We start from the raw sequence: 22,041 nt of genomic DNA, 5'->3' as shown, positions 1-22,041 counted from the left end.
ACTAAACTAGGTGATTGGGTGACAAAATGGCAGATGAAATATCATTTTGGTAATTTCAAAGTAATGTACATTGGAAAACACAATAGCAACTATACATACAAAATGATGGGGTCTAACTTTGCTGTTACCATTCAAGAACGAGATCTTGGAGTCATTGTGGATAGTTATCTGAAAACATCTGCTCAATGTGCAGTGTCACTCAAAACAGCTAACAGAATGTTGGGAATCATTAGGAAAGGGATAGATAATCAGAAAGAAAATATCATAATGCCAGTATATAAATCTCTGATAGGCCCACAACTTGAATTCTGGGTGCAGTTCTGGTCACCCCATCTCAAAAAAGATAAATTAGAATTGTAAAAGGCAGAGAGAAGGGCAACAACAATGAATAAGGGTATGGAACAGTTTCTGTATGAGGAGAGATTAAAAAGATTGGGACTTTTCAGCTTGGAAAAGAGATGACTAAAAGGGAATATGATAGAGGTCTATAAAATCATGACTAGTGTGGCGAAAGTGAATAAGGAAGTGAATAAGTGTCTGTGATCTATGGTCACCTGCTCAGAGCCAATTGTAGGATTGTTGTATAACTTATAGTTTATTTTCTATACCCACTGGATATTTATTCCTTCACATAACACAAGCACCAGCGGTCACCCAGGAAAACTAATAGACACCAGGTTTAAAACAAACAAAAGGAAATACTTCTTCACACGATGCATACAGTCAATCGGTGAAACTCGTGGCAGGGGATGTTGTGAATGTCAGAACTAGAACTGGGTTCAAAAAAGAACTAGATAAGTTCCTGGAGGATAGGTCCATCAATGGTTATCAGCAAAGATAGGGATGCAAACCCATGCTCTGGTCCCTACTCGTTGATTGCCAGAAGCGAGTATTGGACAACAGGAATGGATCACTTGATGATTGCCTGTTCTGTTCATTAATTAATCTTTATTAAATACACTCTTAATAAAAGGGATTAACGGTAGTGGTAGAAAAAGGAGCATCTCTTATGCCGCATTCCTTTTTGAGGTGAGATCCACTGAAAGTGAGCACTCTCATAAACAAAGAGAAAACTTTGACAAGAACTAGAAGAAAAAGGAATGCCATTGTGTGGGAGTAGTTTTCAGTTGATAACGGTATCTGAAAATACTTCCAGTGCCCATGAAGAAGCCTCTGCAATAGATTGGAAGGAAAAATATTTGCAGGATGAGTGCTGGTTGGTGGGACTGCAGATGACCCAGCCAAGTTCTGAAATATCTGCTTCAAATACACTATTCACTCATCAAAGACCCAAACAATGTAATAAACAAGCAATACCAAGATTTAACAGAAGAAAACCTTTATGTTTTTAACGGTGGGCACATTTTCAGAACAACTTTGAGAATTTGTCTAATCCCAATCTAGTACATCAGCAACTGATGGGTAGACCTCAGAGCAAGTTTGAGCCAGGAAGAAAAGAAACTAACAACTCTCAGAGCAAAGCTGCTAGTCAATGGGTTCAGGAAACAGATGCTACCCAAATGAGTGTGAGTGAGGCCATCCAGCAGTTAGTGGGACCTGCTTGTCATGGCTATGTTTACCTAGATGGGGTAAAGAGTACCCGCCTAATAGATACTGCTTTTCAAGTGACCTGCATATGTGAAACTTTCTATTATGAGTATTCGTCTTATCAAAAGTTACAGTCTATTGGCAATATACTTCAGATAGAAGGGGCTGAAGTGGTCCCGAGAGGAAGAAAATCAGTGACAATTCCACCTGGCACATCCAAAACAGTGCCAGAATTCTGAAATTTGCTGTGAATGAATTGGAAACTGTTGTAATGCTGGAAGATCCAGGTATTGCAGTTGGACCTGGTGGGCTAGCAGTTCTGTCTCAATTTGTTAAAGTCACTGGCTCCAGTATGAGAATAGGGGTACAAGTCAAGAACTTAACAAGGAAGGACGTCATATTGAAACCTCACATTGTCATTGCGAAGGGGTAAGCAGTTGAGTGGATAAAACCAGTACCAACCCAGGTTTCAGCAGTTGCAACTGAAGAGAGGGACAGTGTCATATTACACTGGACTTTGAAGGATCCCCTCTCAGTGCTGCTGAGAGGGAAAGGATTGCTGAGACTGTCAGTAAGGAAGCTTATAAAGCTTTTGCTGTTCATGATCTAGACTTTGGAAGAGTTTCAGAAGTGACATATCGATTGAGCTCACAAATAATGTGCCTCTTAAAGGAAGAACTGGAAGGGTTTTGCCTTCAGATTTTGAAAATCTATGCGAGTTGATGGCCCTTGGAGAGGATGAGGAAACATAGTCCATTTGCATTACCTGTGGTGCTGATGTGTAAGAAGACTGGAGCTCTCAGGATGGTGGTGGATTATTGAAAACTGAGCAGCATTACCCGAAAGGATTCCTATCCATTATCCAGGATAGAAGAAACCTTTGCCTTATTAGCAGGATCTAAATGGTTTTCTGTATTGGATCTAAAGAGAGGATACTATCAAGTTCCAGTAGAACTCACAGACTATCCAAAGACATCCTTCACTATGCCGTTTGGTAACTGGCAATTCAAAATGATGCTTCAAGGTTTGACTAATGCTTCAGCTGCCTTCCATTATCAATGTGTATTTTTACTGGAGTCTAAGAGCTGAAAAGCTGCACAATCAAAGTTGAATTAAACATTGAAAATAAAAAGTCTCCCCAAAGGATGACTAAGAGTTCAAAGTTTTATCTCCCTCTTATAAAATCTCCCTTATAAAACTCATGGGTGCATAAATATATTTTTCCCAGATCAGATTGGCAGTGACCTTGAGAATTTTTCACATCCCTCTGCAGCATGGGAGACGGGTTGCTTGCTGGGCTCATCTGGGTATATCTCAAATTAATAAATTCCCTGTCATTGCAGGGGCCTTTGGCATTGGTGCATCTTGCCCCCTCCAATTCTCTGCTTGTGGCACACAACATCTTAGTTTCCTCAGGATTATAATACTTTGGTCTAATTTTGGTGTGTGTGGCTGGGTGTTGCTGGTTGCCTGAAATACACAGGAGGTCAGACTAGATGATCTGGTGATCCCTTATGGCTGTAACTCTAAGATTCTATGATATACAATCAGAGTCATCAGCTGATTGGGATGACATATAGGATTTGGCTCACACTGATGACAGAATACTGACTGTAGAGAACAATTAACCAAAGGATAGCAATGTCAATATCCAACAGAAACTAGACCTTCTACATCAAACACGTAGGTTCGCATTCATTCCTGACATAATTCTATTGGAGCAAAGGATGAATTTGTTCCATCCCATTTATTTCTTGTTGATACCAGTTTGCACTCTGATAACTGGCATTTTTAGTCTCTTGGTCATGGTGGTCATACCTACAGATTTACATAAACGGTGTCTCTTATTTACAGAAGAGCATGAGCTACTGTTCACAGTAACTTTTGCCTTCTGTATATTGTGACATAGCACTGCGTATCCAACTGAGTTGGCTATTGCTCCCCTTTGCTGGTTTAGCCTATGTTTTAGGGCAGATATACAAATTGGTCTTTGATTCTATTAGATTTACTATGCTATAGTTAAGCTTGTCCATTGACTGATCCCATAGGCTTCTCTCACATAGACTGCCTGAGACTTGGACATTTCCATGATATTAAGAATGATATGCAAATGGTTTCCCCACGTTCTGTTGTAGTTCAGTCTGTTTAGGGCTTTTTTTCTTTACTTCCACTTTTCATTTATTCTTTTGATGGTGTATCCTTCATGAGATCAGATGAAAGGTAAGGAGACATGAGATGCCAGTGATTCACTGCTGGCACAAAAGATGGACTTCTACAGAGCTCATAACTGATTTGTATAAAAATCCCTATTTGTTTACCCCCTTCTCCTAGCTTATGTTACTTGCCTGTCTTTCCTTAGTCTCCTCTAAGATTTTATATGAACTCCTCAGAGCTGGGCTGTCCCTTTTTTGAATGTCTGAAAAGCCTTTAACACATTCTGAGTGCTAGCATAAACAAATCAATAAAGTAGTAATAATATATTCCTGCTCAAGTGATGGAACCACAGTTACTGGGGCCTATGACATTGCAAAATCATCTGATCAACTTGTCATCTTCTTCTTCTTCTTTGATTCCTGTCTGTCAGCTCAACAGCACAGAAGGGGCCGAATGAAATCTTTCCACCACTTTATCATATACCAGCTTCATAGCTTCTTTTATCTTTACATCTTTTTGTTTTATGTCATTCTTCACCATGTCTATTCAAAACATCCTTGGCCTTTCCCCATATCACCATGTATGGTATCCTTTCTGGGTCCATTCTTGACATGTGTCCAAACCTTTGCCGTCGTCTTTCTTGATTCTTCTGTAACAGCTTTATTTCTTGCCCTAGCCATTTTTTCTCTCTTCATTTTTAATTTTTGTAGTCTTTAAACTCTCAAGTATTCTCTTCTGCCAGGTTCTAGTTCTTCGTATCAGAGTTTGATCTTTACCTCTTTCTCTTGTCTTCCAATTGTCATATTTTTTGTCTTTCCTCTTTTTATCTTCAATCCAAATTTTATGCTTTCCTGATCTACCTTGTCATTTATTCTCTGTAAATCCTCCTTGGTCAATGCAGTGAGGTCAATATCACCTGCAAATCTAAAGTTATGCACTGTCCTACCACGTAATATGACTCCTCCTGTTTCATCTCTCAATGCTACAGCCATTACTGCTTCCAGTACTCAGTTAAACAAATCTGGTGATAGCATGCATCCTTGTCTAACTCCTATGGTCATCCTGAAACATTCCATCAGTTTCTTGTGTACTCTCACCTTACACACTGTCTTGTTGTAGATGTTTTCTGTCAGCTTGATCAGTTTTTTGGGCATCTCATACATTCTTACAACTTGCTACAGCTCTTTCTGACAAATGCTATTGAAAGCCATCTTGAAGTCCATAAAATAGTTACAACAGGTTCATTTGTGTTTTGTGTACTTCTCTGGTATCTGTATAATCATGAATTACTGATCTGTTGTACTTCATCCTGGTCTATATCCTGCCTGTTCCTGTGTAAGTGCCACATCTACATATCTCTTCATTCTCCTCAGCAATGTCTTGGTGAATGCTTCGCCCAGCACACTCAGTAATCTGATTCCTTTGTAGTTCTTGCATTCACTTTTATCTCCTTTTTTATAGACTGGTTCTATTATAACTTTCCCCGATTCATTCAGCATTTGCTCTTGTTTGTAAATCTTAATGGACAGCTTGTGCATCACCTTTACCATGTGTTCCTCACCTGCTTGCAGCAGCTCTGTCGTTGTCAATTCCCAGTACCTTTTTCTTTTTCAAACTTTCTATCAGGATCTTTATTTCTTCTAAGAATTTTGATATCTGCTGTCCCTCATTTGTGCTGGGAAAGTTTCTCCAGGACCACTTCAATCTACTCTGGTTTTGCACATTGTACAGCTGTTCAAAATATTCTTTCCATTGCTTATTCTTTGCTTGTTCATCCTCAATTACTTGTCCGTGATTATCTTTCACTGCTGACATCTTCAACTCATATGTCTCATTCAGTTCTCTTAACTTGTGATACAATTGTGTTGTATTTCTCCTCACACAAAGTTTTCTGCTTTGCATATCCAGGTGTTTGTCTCTCTGCTTTCTGTTTTATCTCTTTGTTCAGCCTTTTGTACTCATCTCTTAGACTTACACCCTCCTATTCTCCTTTATTGTCCTACGCTTGTCACTCAACTGCAGCACTTCAACCACTATCCAACTTGGTTTCTTTGTTTTGGGCTTGTAGTCCAATACTTGTTCAGTCACTCTCATAATCCCATTTTATATACTATTCCATGTCTCGTCAACATTCATTTCTTCTTTCACCAGAGATTTGCTGAGGACTGCACATATACTTGTACTATTGTAGCTGCACTGGATTTGATACTGAATCTTGCCTTCAGCATATGAGGAGATAATGGGTTAAATGCCATAAAAGGCTGGCTTACCTTCGGCTTTAGAACCAATGCAACTCTGTCATGGCATCCACTATTTTCTTTTCTTGATGTCAGTATCCTATGGTCATCATGGTACAATTCTCCTTCCTGACTCATTTTGCATAGACTGATAATTTCTCATAATGTTCAACTTATGCACCATTACTGCAAGTGCTTCAGCCTGGATCAACTTGTGAGCAGCCATAATGCTGTCCCAACAGATGGCCATAAGCATAGTCAGCAAAAAGACTGTCCATGAGTACCACATGGAGCTGTTTATGGCACAGTAGTTAAGACATTCAAATGGGTGTCTGTTCTGAGTTATGGGCCAGTGAAAATGAGCTATCCAGATGGATTCACTTCACTTCCAATAGTCAGATATTGGATATATACATAGTGACGGGGCAAGGCCAGATGGCTATAGAAAACTGGTGGGAGATAGATATATTAGCTCCAGGCTAAACAAATCCCTGGTACCAGGATAAGTTAAATGGCAGCTGCTCCAGGTCAATTAAGACACCTGGGGCCAATTAAGTACTTTCCAGAAGGCAGGGAGGATGCTAGGTTGATTGGGACACCTGAAGCTAATCAGGGGCTGGCTGAAACTAGTTAAAAGCCTCCCAGTTAGTCAGGTGGGAGTGCATGTCAGGAGCTGTGGGAGGAAGTTGTGCTGTTGGAGAGACTGAGCAGTACACACCATATCAGGCACAAGGAAGGAGGCCCTGAGGTAAAGGTGAAGTGGAGTTTGAGGAAGTGGGGGCTGCTGTGGGGGAATTAGCCTAGGGAATTGTATGTGTCATGTTTCTAAAAGGTCAGCTACCATAGCAGATACTATTAGGGTCCCGGGGCTGGAGCCCAGAGTAGAGGGAGAGCATGGGCTCTCCACCCCTTTTTGCCCCCATGATTAATCACTGAGACTGGGAGACAACAGAGACTGTGCAAGGGAGGATAGCTTCTCCTCACCGGCTTATGATGAAAATGGGTCAGTAGACTGTGACCCTTGTCTCTAGAGAGAGAAGGGCTACCTGGAGGGTCACAGTGAGCCTCTGAGGCTAGCGAAATCCGCCAGGAAATGTGGGACCCACGGAGGCAAGGACAGACCTTTGTCACAATATATAAATGCTCGTTCATCCACATGAAGATAGTTCTGAGTCCTGGTGAATTGGTGGTTAGTGTTTCATGCAGCTGCGCATTCTCATTTACCAGTTCTTCTGGCTTCCCATGAGAACTCTCCTGAGGTAACTGAAATAAGGTTCTTTATTGTAGCTGGCTTTCTGCAGAACAGAACAACTTTGTGAGAACACAATGCCCTGCAGATTTATGAGCGTTAAGATGTACTGAGTGATTGATGTAAGATTTTCAGATGCTTTTTCTAGATGTGGTGAATTATTGATTGGATTTGTTATTCTCAGTCTCTTCAGATTTGGCCCTGGGTCAATTCATTGTAGGGGTGGCTTTCTTTCACCAAAGTCTATTACAGGAGTCTCTCCTTAAGGTCAGGTTCAGTTCTGTTTTCCAAAACAGAATGAGATATTATACCAGAAAGTAGTTTTTCCTTTATACAATCACATTAAGGTACTCTTAGCAATTAATATTGCTGCAGCTTAGTAAATCATTATGAAAGAATAGTTATGTAAGCTGGTGCACCTCCTATTGACTTCATTATGATTTCTGTCCACTTAAACCAGGGCTGAATGTGGCCCATAATTTTATTTTTCTTTACAATAAAGGTAAGGTGTGTATGAGGGGAAGTCAGAGTATTATCAGGAGAAAGGCATAGGAAGGGAAGGTAGAGAATATTTGTTTTGTGTGTTTCCAGTGATTCTTCTGAAAAAGAATGTATCATGTCTATGGATTTCAGCATGCATAAAAGATAGGAATAAGAAAAAATCAATTTCAGGGGACTTTTGAACATTTCTGACCAGCTCAGAGTGGTATCGTATCTATAATAATAGCACATTAGTGTCCAGAAAATACACAGATCAAACTGCTTTCTTTATTTGTGAATTTCATTATTCCATTCCATAATAAAAATAAGACAATCCAGAAGCTATCAGTATATTCAGGAAATTAACAGAAGCCAGACTGAGAGTCAGGAATCCTGATACGTTTTCCTTACTCTTTACTGTTGTATGACCTTGGGTAAGTCACTAAAGCCAACATTTTCCCCAAGTTTCCACTAATATTGAGTTTCTTGATTTCTGTGTGTCCAATTTGAAACATAGAGGGGCTCATTATCAGGCTGCTAAGCACCCACAGCTCCACTTGAAGTCAGTGAAAGCTATGGATGCTCAGTATCTCTGAAAATCAGATTCTAAGTGTTTCAAGTTTAAGCTCCCAAATTAGCAGACACTTCTGAAAATTTTGGCTTAAACATCTCTTGTGGCTCAGTTTCACATGTTTCTAAGACTGGGATTATACTAACCTGATTCGGAGGGTTATCTTGAGAAGTAATGAATATTAATCAAGTACTTCAAAATTCTCATAAGAGATTTACTGTAAAAGAGAAACGTAATAGTACCCTTCTCAGTTAAAGTCACTTGGTTTCTGACTGCATCCAGATTATCAAGAAAAGCCATCACTCAGTCAGTCACTGCTGATCATGTACTAGATATATTTACGTACAATTTTGACAAACTGACAGAGATATTGTGACACAAAGTTCTTCTGTAGACAACTTGTTTTGAATAACTAAATCATTTCAAGTTCTTTTATATCGACTTCATGTAACCTCAGCAAAGTAGATGTATGATTCCATTTTTGCTCAACTATGTTGCTGATATAATTGTTCTGCTTGATTATAAGCATTATTTTTATTTTCTGTCCCCAGATTTTTGTTTTTCATAGCTCAGATCCTGCATGAACCCTTACTATTTATGTATGTGCTGTCTCTCAGTAGGGAAGCATTGTCTATAAATATAGTGTAAGGAATACTCATGCACTAGTAAGGGGATAAACTAGATGACCTAACAGGTCTTTTCTCTCTCTAATTTCTAAGATACTATGAATATAAAGTGGTTCAGCTGCTCAGATACTTTTCTTCCATAATCTCATCTATGAAATATATTGTGAAGAGCTCTGGATAGCTGTCCTTCTAATAATCTGATCATTCATCTTCTTTAGGATTATTTTCTCATAAGAAGTATGAGTAATCCTGATCTCAAATCTTCATGTTCCATTTGAAATGTATTGCTCCAGAGTTAATTGCTCAGTAGCTTGACAGAAATATATGGACAGTAAAATAATTGATATGTATTTCCCTAGATCATCATTATTCTCTTGCATGTATAGAAATAAGAACACTTCAATTTGCTGCGCTTCACTTCCTCTTTGTGCAAACAGTAATGCTAATTCCTTATACCATTTGTACTGCAGGAGAGCAGTATTAACTGTCCTAGCTAGGTGTGTCTCTTTGCATAGTCTTTGCCACTTTCTTGCCTTACATCTTCATTCAACTTTCTCTTCATTTCTTTTGCTTAGTGTCACTATTGATAGATGTTCATCTAGATGTCCTTTCTGCAGAGCTCCCATTGCTTTCCTCTGCTCTCTACAAATGCCACCTCTGTCCATTTCTACTCTTTTCTCATTGTGCTGAAAGACAAACATCTGTTGTTACCTTGTCCCCATTTGTCATCTTGTTTTCTACCAGCACCTTGTTTCCATCTAGAATACACCAGATTGCTGACATTATATTGCCTGATGTCTTCTATGATCCAAGAAATGTAATGGGGATAAACATCTCAAACAGCCACATAAATCTTTGTGAAGTTTCATTCTTGGCTTTACTGCAATTTGGAGATCATTTTAGGACCTTTGTCTCCTTCCACAGAACTTTCACCCACCTCTTCGCCACTGAAAATATCACTATATATCTGAACACTTCATTTCTCATAGGCTATGAATAAGAGTTGGAGTCTGTTTCTTAGTGATTGATTTCATATGCTCTGCTTTTCTTCATGTCATCGTCTAAGAGGTGGGTTTTTTTTTTTTTTTGGTAAGTGATCGCTGTTATGACTGTTGATGGGATTTGAGATGAAACACAGTTTCATGCTGGTAATGAGAGCTGCTGGACTTAAGCCAGTAGCAGCTTTTATTTTAAATCATTTTTTAAATTTACTGAATATACCCATGAGTATGCTGCTTATCTTGAGCAGCCTACTATTTGAATGAGAACTTTTGTACAGCACAGGATAGATCACTGACAACAGGTGTTCTTGACTAATTTATAGATCTTAGAGATTTTTCCTCTCTCCAGTTTTCTTGCGCTGAAGTTAAAGCATTGCTCTTAAGTTAACAATTTTTTTTTTCTGGATCTGCTTTCTAATTTTGTAGCCCGTTCTGGTTATTTAGCACTTTGCTATAACATTCTCCTCAGGGAAAGTTGGAATGTTGTGCCATGGGGTCATTATCACTGCTATAAAGAGCACACAAATACTAGCTGTAATGACCCTTATTTAGTCTTGGTGTGTGAGTAGAAATTTATCTTAGTTGCACTGTCCTTTTGCAACACATGTGAGGAGTTATAAATCAATAGGCAGTAACAGCCAGATCAGTACAATGCTCCAGGACAAAATACAGTTATTTCATGTGAGGCTTCTACAAGTGAGGAAGTGACATGCTCAGTCTCTACAGGGTCTCAGAAAATTAAACACATATAGCCATGAAATGGCCTGTCGGTGCGCTTGAACTGTGCATCCCTGGCTGCAGTTGTACATGCCATGAAGGTACTCTGGATGGCTGGGGCAGCATCAAGCACAACCAAATCAAAATTGCTATTTACGGATTGGGAAGAATAGACAATAGAAAACATGATAAACCTCTTTTCATCTTTACACAAATAATGGCTAGAACTAATTATTAGTGGGGCTTAGTCTCACTAGCCCCTAGTGACCAGCCCCCACTAGAGCTGCATGCAAGGCAGCTGCTACTACATTCTGAGCAGAGCAAATCAGGGAAAGAATGGGATGGGAAATACTGCAGTTGCAGTTACAGCAATTGTTTGTGGTAAAGAGAGGATCTCACCAGCTGCCAGGGGAAAAATGCGATTTTAGGGTAGTTGGCATAAACATTAGTAATCCCTGACTTAACTCCAGCTACACAGTCAAGGAAGAATGAGATTTCTGATTTAAGCAGGTCTTCACTGAAGGCAGTGTCTCTGGAGAAATCCTCTATGCAGCAAAGTGCAGGATACCTTACAAGAATTATTCTTTTCCCCTTAATTTTTTTCTAACTTAATTTATTGTTGCTGAAAGGTATCAGGCTTATTATTATTTCTAAAGGTACCAAAAGACCTGTGAGGATCAGCACCCCATTGGACAGATGTATAATAGGGGATAGACATCACAGTGAAGACTAGAGTCCTTTACCCAAATAGCAGGTATGGCACTAGTGCAAAGTCCCTTCACATTGCCACACCAATATGTCTCAAGGTTATTAGAGGGACCAAATCTAGGGGACAGGAGTTCAGTCCATGGCCTCTCTGTTGAGACTTCTAAGAAGCAAGGATGGACTTATGAATAGGGCCCAGTGAATAAATAAGTTATGGAGGCTCCCAGTAGCTAGGCCCTCTGTGAGTGATGAAACATCTGTTGTGGAAATAATGCCGTCTCTCATTTCTTTCCTTTAAGTCTATTTAACACACTGAAACTAAAATTATCTTCATTGCCTGCTACTCTGTATTCCATTATAAAGCCCTTGATCTATCCAATCCCATGAAAAATGAGATATTTATATTTTGAGATTCCAGATTCTCATTGCATCTGCCCAGAATTCTTAAGGAGAACATACAAAATGTAACAAAAAGAGAAAAAGATAGCATTAGAAAAAATATATGCAACAGACAAATATCTGTGAAATTCTTATAAACTACAATCTGGATACATAAAAAGGTGAAACTCTAAAAGATGTCACAGGAGGAAAACAACATATAGCAGACTGTAATAAAAAAGAAAAACTAAGTCAGATCTCCAGCAGGGAAAATATACTTCAGAACCAGCCATAAACACAAATAGAACTAAAGCAATCACTGTTCATCAGATAAAAAGCAGAATTTGAATTGCATGGAAGAAGCTTTGCATTTGTCAAGAGTTTCATTGAACAGAATAAGTTAACCCACCAAACTTTCTCTGTCTATAAGGCGAGTTGTATTAATTGAATGAGGCACCAAATGGCAGGGACCATTATTAATAATCCCATCCAAATAAAGGGCTGTGTGGGGGAAGTAGCCAAGCTAATTCCTGGTGCCCCTTTGTGGTGGATGTCCAATGCAGGTACTCCATAGGGAGGGGCTACAGTGATCAGATAAATGGTTTGGTAAAGGATTTAAAGGAGGTGTTTGTTAAAGAAGCGGAATGGGAGTGGGTGGGTGGGTTGGGGCACCTATGACTGGTATGGCTGGGAACCAACCCACCCCCTCCCTTTATAGCCCACTTTAACCCTCATTTGAGGGGGGATGGCAAGATCTCAGCAGTGGATTGGCTGGGGACCAGGACAGAAAAGAGTGGGGGAGGCTGACAGAAGCCCCCAGGTAGCTATTGAAATGATCATGGAGTTACCTGCACTGTACAATTTTATCTGCCAGGTAGTTGCAAACATCTAATAATAAAGTTGTGGCCTAATTAAACCACATCCAGTGTCTCCTGTCTTTAATCCGGTATAGCTGGCCAATGTTCACACTTAAAATCTTTCTCTTAAGACTGATATGATAATAATAAAGGGTATTAGCTGGTACCCAGGAGAATTATAGTTTACTGGGTTGTACTAGTGCCATGATTCCCTTTGGTATCATAGTGTGGCCCTGATAGTGTGGTAATGCTGCTCCCAATGTTCCTCTCCTGGTTCCATATAAATACCCATTTACCGGACAGCGGGTTTGTGACATTACATGAAAGACATCCATTTAACAAGTCATTATTGACAGAACTGTGACATTACAATGGCTTGGTGAAGCTGTGTTTCTACCTTTAGAGGTTGGGGGATGAGGGACACACAAGACTATTTTATATAGATGAATATATATAGCTTTGTTATATATCAATACAGTAACTTGCCCTTGTCAAGAGTGATCTTGCAATTTAAGAACATTTGCATGTTAGTGCCTATGGTGTACTGTAAAATGGGAATTTATAATGCAGTCTTGTGGCTTTAAGAGCCAAAGTGCAGTAGCAGTATCTCTGGGATACACTTGTAAAAAGAGCTTTATTAATAATTGCTGATTTGTTCCCAGTTATAAGGTAGATATACAATTGTTATAATTACTTACCTCATTTGAAGTTACAGTGTGAATCATCTCAATGTCATCCTCTCACATTTATCTTCGCATAAATGTCATCATTATGTATAGAGAGACAAGGTGGGTGAGTTAATATCTTCTACTGGACCAACAGAAGTTACACACTTAGCCACTCCCTCAGAAGTTAGTCCAAAAAAGATATTACCTCACCCACCTTGTCTCTGTAATATCCTGGGATCGACACGGCTACAGCTACACTGCAAATCATTATGCATATCCATTGAGACAAATTCTGGTCCCACTGAAGGTAATAGGAAAAACTCCCATTGACTTCAGTGGGAGAAGGAATTGGTTCATTATGGGTAATGATGTTGCATCTGTTTAAAATAATGTTTTTGATTTCGCGCAAAATATAAACTGAACTTTAAATTTACTAAGGATACAGTGACACCACTCAAAGGAAGAATGATTTGGTGGCTAAGGCACTGGGCTATGACTCAGGAGAGCAGGGTTCAGTTTACAGCTCTGCCACAGATGTCCTTGGTAAGTCACTTAATCTCTCAATGCCTGAGTTCCACATCCGTATAATGGGGATTGTACAGCCTTTCTTCCACCGTTTGGGTGAAATCCTGGCTCTGTTGAAGTCAATGTTGATTTGCCATTGATTTCTACGGGGTTAGGATTTCACCTTTTGTCTGTGTAGTTTATATAGGTTGTGATCCTGCAAAGACTAACACACTTATTTAATTTTGCATACTTTGAGTCGTCCCACTGAAGTCACTGGGGGCATCTAGATGCTTCCATAATACAAATACATAACCATAATAATAATTGAAGCATATTCACTTCCTAAAACAAATGTAAAGGGAAGGAGAGACCTGAAACTTACCACATACTGGGATTCAATTCTAGCTGATGATAAGAGTCAAAGTCATCTCGTAGGATAATGCTGTCACTATGCATTTCAGCTAAAAAAAGAAATAAAGCACTGTAGGAAAGAATTCCAGTGTAATGGTCCATTTTGCTAACCAATCCTGACAATATGTTGCCTTACCTAGAGCAAAAGTATTTCAAAACTGTAATGTAAAAACAACAAACCTAACAAAGCAAACATCAGCTTTAAGAACATAAGTATTGTAATGCAAGGTTTTCTGGGGAAAAGTTTCTTATGGTACTGGTCTGGTCTTAATTCATTCACTCTGGATGTAACATAAACAAACAGATTTCATAGGATTCAAAACAAATGTTTTAAGGGACTGTGCTACAAACTCCCCTTCACACTGATTCTTGTTTCTAAATAGAGTTGGAAAAATTCCTGCACTGACAGAGAGATGGACTAGATGATCTAACAGGTGTTTTACATCTCTAATGTCCATGGACTTGACTCTGGTAGCTTACATCAGAGTAAGTAAGATCAGAATCAGAACCCATGATTCTTAGTCTCCTGTGACCATACTCAGGAGTATATTAATAGTTAGTAATGATAATTTTTTTTACATATTGCTCTATAAGCATCGAACACCATTTTTCCCCCTAGATTTGCTTTGTGAACCAAATACAGTATATTTCTGCCCAAATCAAACTTTCTGTGGTTTTCGGCCTTTATGTTTACCATTTCTCTTTGTCATTTTGGAAAAGTTATGCTGACATAAATGGACAAATACCCTTGATACCCTTAGGCCTGGTCTACACTGGTCTACGAGAATAGCGTAGCTGAAGTCGACGCATCTTAGATCGACTTAGAATCACTTACTTCACGTCCTCGCGGCATGGGATCGACGGCCGCCGACTCTGCTTCCACCTCTCACCCTGCTGGAGTTCCGGAGTCGACAGCAGAGCGATCGGGGATCGATTTACCGCATCTACACTAGATGCGATAAATCGATCCCCAACAGAACGATCACTACCCGCTGATCTGACCTTAGTCATGCTGAATAGTGTAGTACTCCACAAATAGTCTCACTGAAGTGAATGAGACCACAATGGAGTAAGGTACTACTCAGCGGGAGCAAGGATATCAGAATCTGGCCCAAACTGATAAACACATAATGGAAAAGCCTTTGGTGCATTCCCACATTTTAAACATTTTGGAAATGATAAGCCTGATCCTGACCTCACATGGTTTTACATCAGTATAACTCCAAACACTTCAGTGGTATTACTCCTGATTAACATTTATGTAAATGAGATCATAATTAGACTCTGTGGGCATATCCAAAAATATTTTTTAAAGACAGCAACAAATAAGTCTGATCACTGGATAGTACTGAACATTGGGACACACAGCCTTATAGTCTCTCTTTTTTAAGCTCTATTTTAGGACTTGACAGCTGCTCTTTCAGTGCATTGTAGGCACTCCAGCACAGGTACATAAGGCAAAATGGACTGCAAACAATGGACCAGAACCTCAACTGTGTCCATATTCAGAGGTACCTACACCGAGTGACACCATCTCTGAACTGTGTTAAACAGAACACACAAAACTAGCCAGAAAAAAATCTGTTATGATATTCAGTCAGATCAGGAATTCAACTAGAACATAGAATAACTGAATCTTTTTCTATTTGTTTTCATAGCACATAAAGCCAGACAGTGGCCTATTGCTCCTGTGCTGACATACAAGAGTAATAAGCAGGCTAATGTGCCCCTTAATCCCTTGTGCCAGTGTTTCATGCCACATGGATTGGAAGGAGTGGGAGTGGACGGAGTTTTGACTACCCCTCCCTCAATTTACCCAGCAACACAGTTAATGCAGCAGATCAGGAGTTGTACGATTCCTCCGGTATAGATCTTTTGTAGTTTGCTCCCTCCCTGAAGCAGCAAGAAGAACAGGTGCACAATCTTCCTATCGGGCTGCTCCAGGGATGGTGCATGAGAGCAGTATCTCTTACTACAGGCTAAATCACAAACTGATGTTCTAGCCTATAATTAGAGAGGAGAGTTATGAGACACTATGTATTCATGCTGTGAGAACTCAGAGCCAATAAGCAAGTGGGAATGAAAAAATCATGGTAAAAAGCAAACCAACCAGAACTAGTTTTAATTTGATCCCTTTTAAATAAGTCTCATATTTATTTGTATTTCCCCAAAGCAACAATTTCTATATGACTTTACAGGTTATTTATGTATAAAAAACTAGTGATTTAAAGTTTATGACAATAATAGTAAACACTTTTAGCACATACCTAGATGAGGATGCAATGAAGCTTCTGTCGGAGCTGTGGAAAATAAAGACACATAATATGTGAATTTTGACTAAAATAGGAATTAAATACTGTATTAAAATTCTGTACAATGTAAAATAACTTGTAATAGCATACATGTTATTAAGTCATTTATATAGAAGTTTTAATTTATGAAGAACATGGTATAATTAAATAATATGATAAAAACAAACATAGAAAATGATGGTAGAATTGTTCTCTACTTAAAAGAAAAGTCAATAAGTACACTAAATAACAATTACAAGCAGTTTCACTTGTAGACAGAGAGAGAAAATTTTTAAAGTGGGGCCAGGAGACATAACTAAAAATAATTGGAAGATATTAATACAGGAAAAAATTAAGTTGAATATCAGCAAAAAAATCCTGAGATTGAGATCTGTTAGACTATGGAATAGTTGCCCAAGATAAGAAGCAAAAGAATGCACACTTGGGTCATTTAAATTGCACTATACAAAGAATTACAAAATAATATTATAAAGAAAATCTTGTGTTCCCAGGGGAATGGGCCAACTGACTTAGGCCCCAATTCAGCAAAACACGTAATCATTTGTTTAAGTAAGTGCTTAAGTGCCTTGCAGAATTAGGTCTTTGATAGGCCTTTTCCATCTGTGATTTCCAGAATTCCATGATACAATAAAATATATGCAAAAATCCACTGCATGGTTGTTGCCTGTGTGAAATTTACAAATCTTATGAGATTTTGATCTTTTACTAACACTACATAATGATAATCCGAAACTAAACCAGAGAAGATTCTGAATTTGTTCCTCCTACCACAGAGACAGGCTGGGCAGCCGACTCTGAGCAATCTTATGCAGAAAGCATGTAGAAAACTCCTTGCAGAGAGGAAGAGCTTGACTCTTACTAGATAGGAACATCCTGAATTAACCAAGTTGTTCACCACATGGAAAAATTTTGTGGATCGTGACTTTGCTGATACAATGATAGAGGAAAATCAATCTTTCTTCATTTGCTGTACAGACATGGTATAGGTTTAAAAAAACAATTTATGCTATAAATAGTCAGACTCAGAACAAGACTTCTGTCACTGACATTGTAGCCATTTTCTTTTCCACATTACTAGATGCAGATCATCAGTAGATCATAGAGACCTGTGAGGACAGAGCTGGGGAAGAGGATGTTTAGAAGCCACTGTATTGCTGGTCATTGACACAAGATTATGATAATGTAGGCCACTGATGTAGCGATCAATTGGCTGAGCAGGATTTCTTCCCAGTGTCATCTGAATTTAAACAGGTCATTAGCTATTGAGAGCAAACCAATAAAACAGGTTCTGTGCTCCAAGTAGAGAGATATACCCTGAACTGAAATGAAGCTAGGAGGCCTAATTCTAATTCACTCTTAGGCTATGTCTACACTGCAAAGTGAAGGTGTGCTTTTAACATGGGTAGGCATACCCATGTTAACTTTAATCTAGCTAGCATGGGTAATAACAACAGTGTGGATGTGGTGGTAAAGGCTTTGGCACGAGCTAAAAACTAGACTAACAAGCCCTCCAGGGACCCTTTGCAGTGTAGACATTCTCTAAAGCTCCTGTTAACGAGCCTTACTGTAAATGAGAATGCAGCTCATGATGTTTTGAAAAATGTTGTATTAATAAAAAAACAACCTGATGCTATCTTAAATTACTATGTAAATAGTAAATAAGCAGCCTAGGGCTCAGTGCTGCAACCCCCAGGCTACATCTACACTTGAAGCAGGGAGCGTGATTCCCAGCTCAGATGCCCATATCTGTGCAATCTCTCATCAAGTTAGTGTCTAAAAATAGTAATGTAGTCAAGGTAGCATGGGCAGCGGTGAGTGGTGTCATGGGCTAGTTGACCGAGTCCCATTGGTACATACTCAGGGCAGCTAGCCCATGTTACTGCTTGCTGGTGCCTGCGTTACCTGTAGCTACATTACTGTTCTTGACAGGTTTCAGAGCAGCAGCCGTATTAGTCTGTATTCGCAAAAAGAAAAGGAGTACTTGTTAGTCTCTAAGGTGCCACAAGTACACCTTTTCTTATTACTGTTCTTAGCGCACTAGCTCAATGAGAGCTATCACAAGTATGTCTACTCGAACTGGGAATCATACCCCAAGCTCCAAGTGTAGACATAGCCTTAAACGCATAAATCCCATTGACTTCGGTGTGTCTCTTTGTGTGTGGACAAGGAATTCAGGATTAGGTTCCTAAGAGGCTCAATAAAATAAAAGCACAAGCTTTTCAATTATGTACACAACATACTGCAAAACAAATCTAGTTGTAACAATGGACGGCCCGTCAAACCAAACTGATGATAATTATGCATATTGATATTAGCACAACTAATTATTAATTTGAAAAACAAAATGTGGAGTTAGACAAACACTAAATGTAGAACAAAATACTTTTCTGACAAATAAACATTGTTGAGGGCGACTACATTCCCAAATCTCTACTGTATCCAAATGCTGATATATTTTTGCCTCAGATATCCCTTCACCTAATTTGTCATTCAAATTCCTCAGCTAAAGATGACAAATTATACAAGGGCTATGAACTTACCATTTAATGAGTGATGAACCTAGACTTTCATCTCCCCAGGAATAATTTCTTTATTATATTTTATATTTTATTGCAATACAGCACTGTTTTGACCTTCAGGTATTATAATTAAGGTCCCAAAGTGTTATAAATTTGGAGCATAACACAAAATTGATTGTAGTGGTTTTCTAACTATTCTCAAATCTTCCCTTTTTATCAGTCCTAAGGATTACTTATTTTAAAGCAACGTAAATTATACGCAGGCCAATACTGCACAGCTGAGAGGCAAATTAAGTCTACTCAAGTTATTGCACTAAAGTTAAACAAAATAGCATATGCTCCAAAACAAAGTAATAATATAGAACCATGAAAAATGCCTACTTATTTTTTAAAAGTATCATAAACTATAAAAAAACTTGACAAATGAGAGGGGGAAAAGAGTATTTTAATATTTATTTAAAATTGTGATTCTCAATTAACAAATCCCCCTCAGACACACATGTGGATAGCTTGAAATGTATATGGCATATGTGTGTGGATTAAAAATGCATATGGCTTCGATGGAGATGACATTCTCTTTTTTAAAAACTATGTAAATGAGTTGATTATACGTTATTTAAATAGCAATTAATATAAATAATAAATACTTATAGTGCATAGACAGTGCTTTACCACACATGAATTGTGCCATGCAAAGAATAGTCATTGCCCAACAGTGCTCAGGCACGAGCAGGTACAATACAGAACAATACAAGGAAACTGAGGAGACTTGCCATACAATGACTGGTAATCTTTTCCAAGTGTAGGGGGCAGCATTGCAGAAGGCACATAGTAAGGAGAGATCGAAGGAGAGAAAGGAAGCTGTGCTGGAATCATGAGCAACAGGAAAGGAATAAATAGGAGTGGTGGAGCCAATTAAGTCAAATATATAAGAGAGGACAGAATTACAGAGTCCTTTGAATTAACAGTTTGAATTTTACATGGACAACGAGTGGAAAGACACAAGTAAAGGGAAGATGTTATTACATCATCAGGAAAGGAAGCAGTGTTTTGGATGAACAGGAGAGGAGAGAAATGGGAAAGGGGAGATAAGATAGTGAGAAACTGCAGTAGCTGACATGTTAGCTAAATAAAAGTCAGCACTACTCAGAACTGAACTGCTAACATAACACAAATTAAATGTGACTATGTCCCATCAATGCCAGTGCAGACTAGAGACATCTGAAAGTGGGTAGGCAAAAATGACATATACAGAAGGGTTCAGAGCCTGTCTACAGCAGTAAGTAAACATCATAGTGTATATAACTCAAAACAGGCTAGGCAAAGCCTACCATAAGGAGCCGCCCATAATCCTCGCTTTTACAAGCAAAATCCTTAATAAACTAATTGACTTTGTGCTGAGCTCTAATAGCTAACAAATTTGGGCTCTGTTAGACCAACAGAGGAAGTGAGTTACTGGGTGATCAGCTCTCCTCGGAAAAAGTCTTGCCCAGAATTTCAAATCCAGGGACTGTTGGCTGCAGCACATCAGTTCCTCACAAAGGGGCATATGAATAGATGCTCATGGTATGTTGTGAAGAATATGTAAGATACTAGTCTCCCTCTTTTTTTCCCTAGCAGATTGCAGCCAATACTTTCTATTTACTATAAACAACTATTGAAACACTGAGGTTGAACCTTTCTCTCCAGAGTATGTTGCCGTAGGATTGCTTTACTCACATGGACACACAAGTCAAGGAACTCTGTGTCGTTTCTGAACTCAAGCCCTCTGCGTAGTTTTATAAAATACTATCGTGGTCAAGCCTTGGAGCCTATATTCTGTTTTTAATTTGTTGTTCAAAGTATGCCTAGAAAAGTCTCCAATTTATGTTTCAATGCATGAAAAAATCAGCCTATCAAGCCCATGTTGCATAAATATTGTAGAAAGTGACTGGAAGAAAATAGAGAAATGAGAATTTGGGCTGAATCTCAGGATAAACTTCCCTGCAGTGATATCTGTAAGACTGTGGAGTAGTCTCCTTAAGGAATTAGTGGAAACCCCATAACGTGTGACATTTAACACTAGACCGGACAAGCGCTAGAAATGATGCATCAAAGGGACAATTCTGCACTGGCAGGGAATAATCTGTTTCCATCTCTAATTTCTATGGTCCTATGAATACGGCTGCGAGTTTGTCATGCAGGTCACGGAAATCACTCCATTCCATGACTTTCTGTGATCACTGTGACTTCTGCAGTGGCTGGTGTGGCTGGCCCAGGGGCCACCTGAGCAGCTCAGGCAGTTTCCCCCCTTACCCAGCAGCAGCAGGAGTTTGGGTGGGGGGCTCAGGGCTGGGGGTTGGGGCGTGGGAAGGAGTGAGGGCTCTGAGTGCTGCTTACCTCAGGGGGCTCCCTGGAAGCAGCTTGGCTCCTTGGTGGAGGTGCAACCAGGGGGTTCTGCATGCTGCCTCCGCCTGCAGGCACTGTCCCTGCAACTCCCATTGATTGCAGTTCCTGGCCAATGGGAGCTGCAGAGCTGGCACTTGGGGTGGAGGCAGCGCACAGAGCTGCCTGGCTGCGCCTCCACCTAGGAGCTTAGGGATGTCAACACTTCCGGGGAGGCTCGGACTCTGGTAGGGAGCCTGCCAGCCCCGCCAACCTCCATTCCCCCCCAGAACCTGCTGCATCCCCTGGGCTGCCCCCCCCAAGCACCCACGGGCCACCTCCCTACCTCAAAATTTAATCAGGAGTATATAGTACAAGTCATTGACAGATCATAGGCTGTGAATTTTTGTTTACTGCCTGTGACCTGTCCATGACTTTTACTAAAAAATACCCCTGACTAAAATATAGCCTTACCTATGACACTTCTCTAGTTAGCTGAAACTACATTAGCCACCCCTCTAACCACTGATACTCTCCTTATTCCAGAGTACTATACTATTAGCTATCTTTACCAAAAGCTTTACTATTTCTATTCTATCCTACCCCCTCTAGAGCTATGTAATGTAATTCAGCAGGTCTGATGCTTTGCCAGCGTGATTTTGCTTCAGTAAGTGTTTATTAATGTATTAGTTTTACTCCACCCTAATCAAGGAAACGTGTGAACCAATCTTCTCTCC

General features: G+C 39.5%; 1 protein-coding gene across 2 annotated transcripts in view; it reads right to left on the bottom strand.

Moving 5' to 3' along the window:
- Nucleotides 1–22,041, bottom strand: part of RELN (reelin) — a 456,663-nt gene that overhangs the window by 239,085 nt on the left and 195,537 nt on the right. For both annotated transcript variants that reach the window (XM_073328520.2, XM_073328521.2), the window contains exons 5-6: nucleotides 16,377–16,409; nucleotides 14,081–14,159 (exon numbers count right to left, since the gene is read on the bottom strand). In XM_073328520.2, the coding sequence (XP_073184621.1) occupies nucleotides 14,081–14,159; nucleotides 16,377–16,409 (112 nt within the window). The remainder of the gene's footprint in view (nucleotides 1–14,080; nucleotides 14,160–16,376; nucleotides 16,410–22,041) is intronic.

The sequence above is a fragment of the Lepidochelys kempii genome, chromosome 1 (genome assembly GCF_965140285.1).
Source record: "Lepidochelys kempii isolate rLepKem1 chromosome 1, rLepKem1.hap1, whole genome shotgun sequence".
In the NCBI taxonomy this organism is placed as follows: Eukaryota; Metazoa; Chordata; order Testudines; family Cheloniidae; genus Lepidochelys; species Lepidochelys kempii.
Note: the sequence above shows the minus strand (reverse complement) of the source record. Positions and strands in the feature narration are given on the sequence as shown.